This window comes from Dermacentor variabilis, chromosome 9 (assembly GCF_050947875.1).
Source record: "Dermacentor variabilis isolate Ectoservices chromosome 9, ASM5094787v1, whole genome shotgun sequence".
Classification (NCBI taxonomy): domain Eukaryota; kingdom Metazoa; phylum Arthropoda; class Arachnida; order Ixodida; family Ixodidae; genus Dermacentor; species Dermacentor variabilis.
Window position 1 is genome coordinate 62,866,149 of NC_134576.1, and position 13,542 is coordinate 62,879,690.

At 45.4% G+C, this 13,542-nt stretch overlaps 1 protein-coding gene across 2 annotated transcripts in view; it reads left to right on the forward strand.

Annotated features, from left to right (window-relative positions):
* LOC142592742 (ATP-binding cassette sub-family C member 4-like) overlaps window positions 1–13,542 on the forward strand; it is a 98,446-nt gene that overhangs the window by 22,770 nt on the left and 62,134 nt on the right. For both annotated transcript variants that reach the window (XR_012830793.1, XM_075704359.1), the window contains exons 8-12: window positions 267–395; window positions 5,515–5,671; window positions 8,237–8,494; window positions 11,225–11,428; window positions 12,323–12,469. Coding sequence is in view for 1 of the 2 variants with exons in the window: in XM_075704359.1 (XP_075560474.1) it covers window positions 267–395; window positions 5,515–5,671; window positions 8,237–8,494; window positions 11,225–11,428; window positions 12,323–12,469 (895 nt within the window). In the remaining variant the exon portion in view is untranslated. The remainder of the gene's footprint in view (window positions 1–266; window positions 396–5,514; window positions 5,672–8,236; window positions 8,495–11,224; window positions 11,429–12,322; window positions 12,470–13,542) is intronic.

Sequence of the window (13,542 nt, forward strand, 5' to 3'; positions counted from 1 at the left end):
TACCGAGACAATAATACTCAGTTTTTTATGGGTTTATGAGTTTCCGCCCTGTCCTTTGTCCAGACAGCGAGTTGCTTTATTTATGAAGCGCAAATGCATCGCAAAACATTGGCGCCCGCAAAAATGGTCCGTAGTTCTAGTCTTCCACGTTAATGAGGGTCACAACGATGTGCAACTGTAATTTGTAATTGTAATATGTAAGGGACACTTCGAGCTGTTATTTAACTTGGTCACGCACTGCCATCTATTTTTCCCGGTTATCGCAGCACACAGAGGCTCACGAGGTGGCGGCTCTTCTACGCCGTCATGCGAACTGTTTGGGACGACCTGTTCTGGACCATGCTGACCACGATCGCTTACTACGTCAACGTGTTGGGAAAGGTCCCGCTTCTGGAGTAAGACACGTCACGCTTCGTATGTTGTGCAGTTTGAACAGCCAAGCGACGCCGCTCTGTTTCGTTGCCGGTTATGGTCGCGAAGGCGCGCTCGTAACATAGTTGCCGAAATCGAGTAGCCCGTAGGAGACATGCGCCACAGCCGTTTCCGACTTAATGTGCAGTCGGGATTTACGATCTGGGAGGAAGTCTAGGAGACCGCAGGCAAAGTTGCTACTGATTAGCGTAACCACCCTACACAAAGTGTGAGGTGAGGACTTTTCTGCGTCCGCAAATACGGAAGGTATACACAGCATAGAGAAAAAAACACACTTGGTTTTAGATGTTCTATGCTATTGCACTTCCTCGTTTTCAGTTTCAGTTTATTCAGACATACATTGCCTGGGTTGAAAGGACTAAAAGCAGATGAACTCTGCCTGACTAAGGTCCCACACATTTGCTCAGAAGCAGCGAGAATAAAAAACGAAGAAGAACAATGGCTTTGTACATTATAGCACCACAAAAAAAATTGTTCGAAAACGGTAGTAAAGTCGCGATTAGGCATTTTAATTGAGTAACAGAATCACACAATAATGCAACAGGAATAAACCATAACAAGAACAAACGCGTACATAACTGGCAACATATTAAAGACTACGAGATTATGCAAGCGTTATACAAAATATAACATAACCATTCCTAGCAATGTATAACTGTTAAAGAATGCAGCAGAGTACAAAGGTTACAGAACAATAAAAAAGTTTTAAGTTTTTTTTTATAACTCAAGAACTTATTTAGGACACAGTACCAGACAGTAACTACATTGTAACATTTTTCTTTAAACTGTGTATGGAAGTACATTTTTCACTAAGTTGGTGTATATAATTATTGTTGCGGAGAAGGTTAGGTGTTAGGTAGAGCAATGTTTGATTTTCGTATATGGTTCTGAATAACGGTATTCTAAATCGCTCGTGTCGGACATCATAGGGAACATTAGTAGGGTAGCGCTGAGCCCCATATAACTACTCACTTCATCTATCTATCTATCTATCTATCTATCTATCTATCTATCTATCTATCTATCTATCTATCTATCTATCTATCTATCTATCTATCTATCTATCTATCTATCTATCTATCTATCTATCTATCTGTCTGTCTGTCTGTCTGTCTGTCTGTCTGTCTGTCTGTCTGTCTGTGTCTGTCTGTCTGTCTGTCTGTCTGTCTGTCTGTCTGTCTGTCTGTCTGTCTGTCTGTCTGTCTGTCTGTCTGTCTGTCTGTCTGTCTGTCTGTCTGTCTGACTAACTAACTGTGTATACTGTAGCGGTGGGCGACTTCAGTGCAAAAGTGAGGGTAAAAGAGGCTGGGGAACAAGCAATTGGCAACTATGGCATCGTTTGTAGGAACACTAGAGGATAGATGTTGGTCGAATTCGCGTAAAGGATGAGGCTCCGAATACTGATGATGATGTGTGGTGTTTTATAGCGCAAGGACCAGGTTTGGCCAAATACCTTCTTCAGGAAATGTGCGTAGTAACAGGACGTGGACGTGGAAAATCCCTAATGGAGAAACAAGAAATGAAATAGATTTCATACGCTATGCCGATTCCAGCGTCGTTCAGGATGGAGAGACAGAGAGAGAGAAAAGGATGCATAGAAAGGCAGGGAGGTTAAGCAGAGGCAGTTCCGGTTGGCTACCCAGCACGAGGGGAAGGGTGAAGGGGGATAAAAAGAAAACGAGAGCGGAAGGGGGAGATAGAGAGAAATAGAGACGAGCACGAACAAACCGCGTGCACTACAGAGCGGTAGAGTGCGGCCTTCTTACAGTATATCGTGAAGCCCGCAGACCGCAGGAATCTTAATAATGCGAATAAGGCCTTTAGCGTGGATGTTCTGTGGGAGTACTGACCTAAAGCTTTGAGTTCTGATAGTGGACGATTGTCCAACTGGTCCAGTACTCTGCACAGCACTTGTCTCTGGGCACTATATCGCGGGCAGACACAGATAATATGTGCGAGTGTCTCATCGATGTTGCACGTGGCGCACTTGGGGCTGTTGGCCATTCCAATAAGGAAAGCATACGAGTTCGTAAATGCAACGCCTAGCCACAGACGGTACAGCATGGTCTGTTCGCGTCGTGGTAACCCAGGTGGGAGGTGCATCCGTATGTCCGGAGACAACGAACGCAAACGACACATGGTCAAAGCGTTCGAGTCCCACACAGGCAAAGTACATTCACGGGACATCGGTCGCAGCCCAGCCGCAGCGTCTGTTCGCGAAAGCGAAATCAAGACACTTTGGTCACTTTCATTGGCAGATCGGGCGGCTTCGTCGGCGTGGTCATTCCCGCTGATGCTGCAATGTCATGGAAGCCATTGAAAGATTATGTTGTATCCCTTGTCATGGCTGCGATTACACATGTGTCGAATTTCTGAGGCAGGATGAAGAAGTGTTAAGTAGGGCACAGGGCAGTGACCATAGGTTAATGAGGTCTAGGATTTCTCTCAAATTGAAGAGAGAAAGAGTGAAATTAGTCAAGAATAAAGAGGCCAACCTAGGTACAGTAAGGGTAAAAGCAAACCAATTCATGCTGGTGCTTGCAAACAAATATGCAGCTTTAGAACAGAGAGATGAAGATGACATATATAGAAGTAATGAATTAAACCGTAACTAGGCTGATTTCAGAAACAGCAATTGAAGTGGGAGGTAAGGCACCAAGGCAACCAGTGGGTAAGCTCTCCCAAGTAACAAAGGACCTAGTAAAGAAACGACAAGAATGAAAGTGTCTGAAGAATAAAAGTGAACATGAGAGATCAGATAGAATTCGCGGAAGTGTCAAAACCGATCAACAAGGACGAAATAAGTGATATTCGAAGTTATAATGGGAGAAAGATTGAGGAAGCACTAAAAAATGGAAGCAGCATGAAAGCGCTCAGAACTAAACTTGGCGTAGGACTAACCAAGATGTATGCACTGAAATATAAGTAGGGTAATATCATCAGGAATCCCGAACATGTAGGAAAAGCAGCAGGAGAGTTCTATACTGACCTGTACAGTAGCCAGAACAGCCGCGATACCTCCATTCGAGGTAGTAATGAACAGGTTACAGAGGTTCCTTCTATAACTAGCGATGAAGTTAGATGGGCCTTGCAACACATGAACCGTGGAAATGGGGCAGGAGTAGCGTTAAAAGCTTGCGGCCCTTACGCAATGCCTCACGACTTTAAGTGTACCAGGCAGCTGGAAGAACGCGAACATTATGCTAATCCATAAGAAGGGGGACGTTAAAGAATTTTCCATTAGCTTCTTTCAGTATTGTACAAAATATTCACCAAGATAATTTACAATAGAATCACGGCAACACTTGACTTCAATCAACGTAGAGAACAGGCTGGCTTCAGAAAGGAATATTCTACAATGGATTACATCCACTTCATCAACCAGGTAATTGAGAAATATGCGGAGTACAATCAACCTCTGGACACAAATGACTTCCATAGAACATAAAAAGGCATTGGGTTCAGTAGAGATACCAGCAGTCATGAAGGCATTGCGTAATGAAGGAGTGCAAGAGGAATACGTGAATGGCTTCGGAAATATCTAGAAATATTTCACAGCTACCTTGGTTCTCCGCAAGAAAAGTGGAAGATTACTTATCAGGGAAGGGGTCAGGCCCGGACCGTGAGAAGGAAATATACAGAAGAATAAAAATAAGTTAAAGTGCATACGGCAGGCATTACCAAATACTGAGTGGGAGCTTACCACTGTGGCTGAAAAGTGTACAAACATTGCATTCTACCGGTGCTAACATATGGGACAGAAGCTTGGAGATTAACATGGAAACTCGAGAACGAGTTAAGGACCACGCAAAGATATATGGAACGAAAAATGTTTGACTTAACGTTAAAAGGCAGGAAGAGAGCGGTGTGAATCAGAGAGCACGCGGGAATACCCGATATTACAGCTGACATTAAGAAAGAAAATGGAACTAGGCAGCTCATGTAATGCGTAGGGTAGACAACCGGTGGACCATTAGAGTTGCAGAATGAGTGCCAAGGGAATGGAAGCGCATTCGAGGATGTCAGAAAATTACGTGGGGTGATGAAAGTAGGAAATTTGGAGGCGCAAGTTAGAATCAGCTAGCGCAAGACAGAGTTAATTGGAGATCGTTGGGGGCGGCCTTCGTCGTGCAGTGAACTTAAAGATGATGATGATGATGATGATGATGATGATGATGATGATGATGATGATGATGATGATGATGATGATGATGATGATGATGATGATGATGATGTATTGCAAGACTCTGCTATAGCCTTCTGCTGCTAAGGACCAGGTCGCAAATCCTATCCCTGGCTGCGACGGCCATCTTTCTATGTCGGTGAACTCCTGTAACGCTCATATACGCAGGTTTGCGTGCACGTCAAAGAACTCCAGTGAGTCAATATTATTCAGGGGCGCCACGCAACACCGTTTCATATCCCGTATTAAATACAATCGATAAATGCATAGCCTTCTTGTTTTCAGTTGGCGCGGCGCAAAGGAGAGTGGCGCCGAAACAATAGACGTGCCACTGGTGACGTAAGGGCTGTCAGGTATCCTTAACATGTAGGGGAGATGGAGAGATTAAATTTCACAGCGTTTCGTGTCTAAGTACAAAACCAAACTCTTGAACAGACTTTATTGAACAACGAAGACACAGACGAGAGCGAAATGCATCAAACAACAAGAATAAAAAGATACATTTGAGGGCCGTGCGGTATTTAAATATTGGTTTGCGTGAGTGCACACATTGAGCACAATGCATGCAGACAGGCGTTCTCGGGCCATTCATTCAGCACGAGTATAGCTCGCTCAAACGCGCACGAACGGTGACATGAATTTATTAACACGTGTTTAATAGAAAGCTGGCACAAGACCTAACCCATCCGCGTTAAAAATTTCATCACTGATTACCTTGCTGGCTGGCGTACCATATTGAGAGGGCGACCCCTCGTTAGTGCTGATCCACTTCGTAGTATTCTGGCAAGACGGCATTAGCCTCGCCACTACAATGCGATGTGTTGTGGCTCCAGGTATGAGCCCGCACCTCCTTTACCGGTAACTTTCATTTATGAACTCATTCTGTACTGCCAACCCAGGCGTCTGGTGGAGGGCGGTGAAGAGGTGACGGTGACCACGTGGCTCTTCGTGTCATCCTGCATTGCGGACACGCTGCTAGCCTGCTACCAGATGCACACCTGCTTCCGCCTCGGCAACCGCGTCCGCTGTCTCCTCCTGGGCGCCATCTTCAGGAAGGTGAGTGCGTGCTCGCACTATACCTGTCGCGAGCTGACCTGGCCGAACGGAATATTTTCACACACGTGACGTAGGCGTGCGAAGGGCTGCCGAATAGGGAGAGGGGGAAGCACTCTTCCCTCCCATGTTCTCGGGTTTATGTTGACTTCGTACGCGGCAAACTGCGAAGCTTTTAATGGTCTAAGATGGTGTCATTCAAGAATGTTTCACCAAAAATGAAGAACCATGAAACCTGCGCTCAATATTCCGTGCCTTTGAACGTTGTCAATACACGTGACGCTGTTTGGAATTGCCTTTATTTCGTCCAGCGATCTGTTAGTTCCACGCAACATAAATTTTAACCACGTTTTGCGAGGCAGGGGGAAGGCCACATCCACGTCCTTTTCTACGCAGCGTTTCACCACATGCATTGAACCTAGAACAGGTTGCAGAGCTTGCAGAGTTGCAATGATTGCAGAGTTTTCGATAACGATGAATGCATTCGGTCTTTGTCAGACCGTATACGATGACCGTGTCTGCTTCTGATTCCCGTTTAGTGCGTCCGAGTGAGCCGATTGAGAGCTCAATAAAAAGCAAGAAGAAAGCATGCGCAAAATTTAGATATACATGGGCTACACTTCCGAACCGAGATATTTAGGGAGTTCTCAAGCAATCGCACAATCTCCAGCATGCCGTCCTGGTCGTTGTATACCCCTATCCAAGGTCTACTGCAGCCCTTGTACTGAAACAGTCCACCATCTCCAATTGATCATATGTACTGTAAACGTAAGCCATAGGGAAGTGCGAGAACGGTTGAAAACGGAATATGTGACAAGCAGTTTATTCCGCAAAAGGGGCTTATCTGCAGTTCATTCTTCTCGTGGCCACTAGAGGGATAGATGATATAGAAAGGCAAGGCAAGGTTTTTTTTGCCACCCTGTGCTGAAAAAAGCGCGTTAAGGGATAAAAGGGGATAAAATAACATTCAGGTGAACCGACATTCAGGTGCTTTCCGGTGATCAACGACAAGTTGTAATGTTGGACATACTGGTTACCATAGACGAAGTCACCACTTTGACACTGGTGCAGACAGCTCGGTTATGAACAGAGAGCTTGCGTCAAAGTTAAAGTTTTTACACTGTGTACTGGGTCGCATATCCATACTACTGGAGGTCATCTACTACTTTCCGTGGGCAGATGCACTGCTGAAGTAAACATTCCCAGATTTACGTGCGTCGGGCTCTTCATTATTCTGTCCAGTTGGTCGAGGGACTTGATATTTGGCATGGACTTCCTGCAGGTGAATGGAGTCATAATTAACCTGGAAAAATCGAGTGTGACATTCCCTACGGCGAAAGCCATAGCAAGCGACGCTGGCAACGAGAACCGCACCGAAAACGCCTTGTGCATCGTCGATGACAGCATAACGGTACCGCCAAGAAGCAGCCTACTGACCCTGGTAACGCGCGACGCATTCGACGGCTATGAGGGCATCGCCGAGGCAAACATTCCGTTAATGCTTGAACGGAAAATCTCCATTGCACGGGGACTCGTCCAGCTTCAGATCAGACGCTCATTAGTCCTACCGACCAACTTCAGCAACGAATATCAGCACTTACCGCATGGCACAGCTGTCGCTTTCCTCCAGGAAATTGCTGCCCTCACGGATGTCGCCTCTCTCGGAACTGTTTCGCCTAATTCATCGGAAGCGGTCAACCTCAGTGATCGCATTCAGATTAACTCCGACTTATCGGAAGGAGAAAAACTGCAACTACTCGACCTTGTCAAAGACTTCTCTGCCTGCTTCTCTACAGAGCCTAAAGTACGGTGCACCTCCTTTGCGAAACATCGCATTCCTACAGACGAGTCGGCATGTCCTGTTCGTCAACATCCGTATCGCCATTCGCCTACGGAAAGGGAGATGATAAAGCGTCAGGTTAAAGACATTATCAATGATGACGTGATTCAGCCGTCCATAAGTCCATGGGCGTCCCCTGTCATGTTAGTTAACAAGGACAATACACTATGCTTCTGTGTAGATATATCGGCGGCCCCATACGACGGCCCCTATGGGGCTGCAGCCCCATAGCTCTGCGCGGATATAAGCGACCACTTTGCTGTGCTTGCTGCACGCTTTGGACTTGACAGATTCGTAGCCAGATATTCTAATGAACTTAATAAGTTAAGTTGGAAGCAAATTTGTGTAAAGGTACTGACGTAAGGATGAAATATGAGACTTGAAGCCTTTAGCATTCCACTGGAATATCAAAGCGCTTTTCACTTTTGTCCGAAGTGCTGACAGCCATCGGCCCACGTCGCCTGCGGAATGAAGTCTTGAAAGCAGTAAATGCATAGCGTCCAGTGCTAGTTAGGAGCTTCGAGCTGACAGTGTCTGTAAAAGGCTTAACAAGAAACATGCGAATAGCGTCAAGTAGTCACTGCATCATGATTAGGGCTTGTCAGTTTTGCTCTGGCAATTTTTCTGGCAGTTATTGCCGCTACTGCGATGTCTCGTTTGACTATAGTAGACGAATTACGAACAAATATGTCACGTATGTCGAGGATTCTGCCCGTGGGACGTTGCAGATGGTGCGGCTCTCGCCCCGCGCCCTATCTCGCAACTCTTCCGGCTACGTGCTCGCCCTGCTCGGAGGCGACTGCCTGCAGATCTGCATCGCCTGCACCCAGTTCCCGCTCCCCATGACCGGCACCCTGCTCCTGCCCGTCATCATCTACCTGCTCGGACTGCGAGTGGGAGCGGTGGCGGCTCTGTTCACGGCTCTGTGGCCCGTGGTGGCCCTGACACTCGTCTGGCCAGCGACCGTGCTCCAGGACCAGCTCTGGGTGAGCGGACGCACGAAGACGCGGCAAGCGCGTAGGTCCCTAGCATCGAAGTACACGCGGGACTTCAGGTATACGTCGCGAGGTTCGGATACTGGGCTTTGTGAGGTTTGTCGGTCCGGAGAATGAGTCGTAGGATCGCCGGGCGATGGGCAAAGATGCGTTGCATACCGCGGGATTCGTTCAGCGGGAAGCTGTTGATGCGAACAGCCTGGTGGATTACCACAGTGTTCTCCTTTCATTTGTACGTGCTCACCTACAGACTAGATAATCACACCGAAATAGCGCGAACATGTGTCACTCTAAGGTATATGTTTATAACAAGAGATAAACCGCTTGTGCTAATCCACCCAAAACTTACGCTAAGGTGCCACGATTCCAAAGCCCTAGCGTGTTACTGAGACACCTTACACGTACAGCGCGTCGTCTAGCCTGCGTTAATCGAAAATCGGTCTTCAAATTTTACTGCGCGCAAGGGGTCTACATGGACTCAGAAGTGTCATTATTTCGAAAGTATAGTTTCTCTCTTTTTCTCTCTTGACGATTTAATGTTCTTATTTATTTATTTATTTATTTATTTATTTGTTTGTTTATTTATGTATTTATTTATTTATTTATTTGTTTATTTATTTATTTATTTATTTATTTATTATACATACTTTCAAGGCCCTAAGGCACTACAGAAAGGAGTGGTACATAACAAGCAATGTAATATGCAGACAATGGTATGCAGGCAACGTTAAGCGATAGCGTGGTAGACTGCTGTTTTGAATGAAGTTACATCTGTGATCTGAATGATGGAAGCAGGAAGGTGGTTCCAGTCGACACTTGTGCGGGGTAAAAAAGAATCATGATACTTGTTCGTTCGGGAGGATGGGACGGCAACTTTATATTTGTGGTTTGAACGGGATGAAGTGTAGGAAGGTGGGGTGATAAGTTGATTCTTGAGCATCTGGTTTGAGTGATAAACCTTGTGAAATAGGCAAAGACGAGCACATTTGCGGCGTAAATAAAGATCTGGCAGATTCAGGGTTATTTTCATACATGTAACACTGGAATGGCGGGAATAGTTAGATAAAATAAAGCGAGCTGCTCGATTTTGAATTGCTTCAAGCGTTACGGTTAGTGATGCTTGATTGTTATACCAAATGGCAGATGCGTATTCAAGTTTTGAGCGAACTAGGGTTTTGTAGGGCGTCAATTTAACCGAAGTAGGAACGGTAGAAAAGTTACGACGAAGATATCCTAACATACGATTAGCATTAGCAGTAATATAATTAGTATGCAAATTCCATGAAAGATCATTAGTTATGTGAAGGCCAAGATATTTGTAAGCGTTAACGGATGCTAATGAAGTGTCATTCAGTACATATCGACACTGATTGCTATTGCTGGTTTTACGTGATATGCGCATTGATTTACACTTGTTAGCGTTAAGTTTAATGAGCCATCTTTTAGACCAGAGTGATATATTGTGAAGATCTCCTTGCAGTTTATCTGAATCATCAGGGTTAGTAATATTTCGGTATATTACGCAATCGTCTGCGAACAGATTAATTGATGATGACTTTACACAGTTAGGGAGATCATTAATATAAATCAAGAAGAGTAGAGGCCCCAAGACGGAGCCTTGTGGCACTCCGGATGTAACGGTTAACAATGCAGATGAAGAGTTATTGGTTGTGCATACTGAGTTCGATTAGAAAGAAACTGTTTAATCCAAGACAACACATTTGGGTCAATATTAAGCTGATTAAGCTTATGGATAAGTAGGTTATGACATACGGTATCGAAAGCTTTGGCAAAATCTAAAAAAATACAGTCAATATCGAATCCTTGATCTAAGGCGGCAAACAAATTGTTAGTGAAACAAAGAAGTTGAGTATCGCATGAAAAAGTTTTTCTAAAACCGTGTTGAGATGGATGGAAGAACGAGTTGCTTTCCAGGAAATCGATGAGGTGAGAATAGATTACGTGTTCTAAGAGTTTGCATGGAATGCTGGTTAATGAGATGGGTCGGTAGTTCTCGGGACATAATGCGTTACCTGATTTATGGACTGGAACCACCCTCACCGTTTTCCAGTCTGAAGGAAGCGATGAGCACTGTACTGACTGAGTATACAGTTTAGATAGAATAATAGATGAAAATAATGCAGTACATTTTAACATTTTTGAATTAATAAGATCAGGACCTGCAGAAGCTGAGATCTTTTGATTATCAATCAAACAGTTAATACCAACCCAATCAAATAATATGGGATCCATAGCACAGAAAAAGGAATCAGGAATATTTGGTAAATCGGCAAAGTTATCATCACAAAAGAATGAGGTAAACACTTCATTTAACACAGTGCAACACTGGTTTTCGTCAACATCTCGGATTTACCCCGCCATGCAGGAGGCCTTCCGTCTAACACTTGATTAGCATGGCTCCTACGGTGCACAACCAAAAAGAGAAGTTGGCTGCCCTCTGCCGAGTCTGGCCGTGCATGTCGAAACGCGAACTGTGTTGCACCAAGGGTCACCGGCAGGCGGTGCAAGAGCCGGTCCGCAGTGCGCAAAGCTGTAGCGCTAAGGCGACTGCGCGAGCTCGCGTTTCTTGAGAGCCGCACGTGTGCATTGCGGCAGGGACGACTGTATCAGCAATGCTTCACTTTTCTTCGTCCCTATCGTTACGGTTGCGTTGCACACCCTCGAAGACTCCAGACATCTTCCGGCGTACTACGTGCGCAGGACAACGTGCTGAGCCTGCGCGACGAACGGCTCAGGCAGACCTCCGACCTGCTGAGCTCGGTGCGGCTGGTGAAGATGTACGCGTGGGAGGACGCCTTCTCGTCGGCCATCAGCCGGCTGCGGGCCAAGGAAGAAGCGGCCAGCCACAAGGTCAACGTGCTCGACGGGCTCATCGACTCCATCTACACCTCCTCGGCATCACTGGTACGTCCGTTCACTAGTGTTTTCCGTAAATTGTTCTCTTTCGGCGCGCAGAGTCCGGGTCTGTATGAGCAACCCTAAAACCACCCTACACACACACACACACACATATATATATATATATATATATATATATATATATATATATATATATATATATATATATATATATATATATATATATATATATATATATATATATATATATATATATATATATATATATATATATATATATATATATATACATAATAGATGAATAGACGATATTCAAAATTCGAAGTGCTCTGGAAAAGCCGATCACTTCTGCTATCTTTAGTACGGCGTACTTGGAACGCGGCAGAATGTCGAAATACTTGAGTGGTGGTCGTCGAAAGTGCTTCCAGGGTGTCGAAATGTGCGACTCTCCCTCAAAGTTAAAAGCTGAAAGTCGAGTGGGCGTTACTACGCTGCTACGTATCAACGATGCGATGTTGACGACGGCTTCTCGTGCATTTAAAGATGCCTTCTTGCAACAGGTGCCCACACAATCTTCTTCTGTTTTTTTTTTTCAGCTGGCCCTTGTACGCCGAGGCCTTTTCTGTAGCGATGCTTACTTCGGATGTGAGCTAAGTGCTTGGAAAAGATTGTTGCACTGTGTATGTTGTCTACCGATAGCCACTCAGAAATGCGCCTCATAGCTATATCCTCCAATGTATGCTAACAATGTCGGAAATTGCTCATTACTTTGAATGTAATTGTTCAATTATAGTTTAGACTGGGGCGAATATTTTTGTAGACCCAGGACACCATGCTCATAGAAAAAGCTTCTCGTGCTCGATAAATTATTGCTCCGTTACTCACTAAGTCGTTGTTTAGGCAATATTGTATCTCTCTCTCTCTCTCCCTCTCTACGAGATGACGATCCTGCTGTTCTCCTCCGTGGCCTTCCTTGGCGAGGCGCCCGCTCTCACTCCGGCGGTGGCCTTCTGCTGCCTGTACCTGATCTCGGCCACCGACCTCGTCACCAGTTCAACGTCGCAGCTGCTTCGAAGCCGAAGCGTTGTGAGTGTCTTTCACCCTTTGAGAGACAGAGGGATAGCAAATGATAATTGAAAGGCAGAGAGGTTAACCAGGGCTGAGCCCGGTTAGCTACCCTACACTGGGGAAAGGGAAAGGGCGACGGAAAGAATAAAAGAAGAAGAGAAGGTCTACTGGGGATATCGTTTGGTCATTCAGTTTGGATCACAGACGCTAACTCAACCCAGTAGCTTTCAAATATCGCAGCAGCGCTTTTGTGGCCTTTTGTAGCTGCGATATGCGAGCCCATGGTCCGAAGATCTTGTTCAAGTTGAACGGCTATCTATATAGCTGATTGAGAGCTGTGCAGAGGTTATGTCCTTCATTTTCAAAAGATGGGCAGTAGCACAGTAGATGTTCGATAGTTTCCTCGACACCGCAGGCATTGCACTCGCCGCTATCAGCCATTCCAATCAAAAAGGTATATGCAATGCTGAAAGCAACGCCCAAGCGTAAGCACTTTGAAAAGCAATACAAGAATTAAATGTCAAATGATTGCACAATGATCGGCTGTTATGGCCCCGTCGCACTCCGAGGTTGTCCATGTCGTTTGCCGTCGGCGACCCAGGCAATCCTTCTCTCCACTTCCCATATCCTCGCCCCACGGCCGGCTTGTAATAATTTCTGGCTTTATAAACCACCACTAAAATTTATAAACTCTATATCAGCAAACAGGAAGTGCTGGACATCATCGTGCTTCTGTATCGGCGCCCTACTGCGGCTTGCCGTAGTCTTTGTTGATCGTTACAGGCTATTTCAGTTGGTATTGTAACCCAGACACCGAATGTACTTTTTATTGAATGTCCGGGTGCACTGTAACCGTGGATTTCTACTCTCAATTTCAGTGTGTGCGTGGACCGTGTTAATGTGAGACACGCCGCCACCCCGTGCCGTCACTGCGTACATCACGAATTGTACAGATCCACTTGGTTCCTAAGAAATCAACATCGCGCATGTACGAGGTGATCATTGTCAAGTTTAGCGGAATTTTTTTTAATCGCCTCCTGCAGATAGCATATAGCTATAGTCCTTAAGGCGTACATGCACGAGAAATGAAA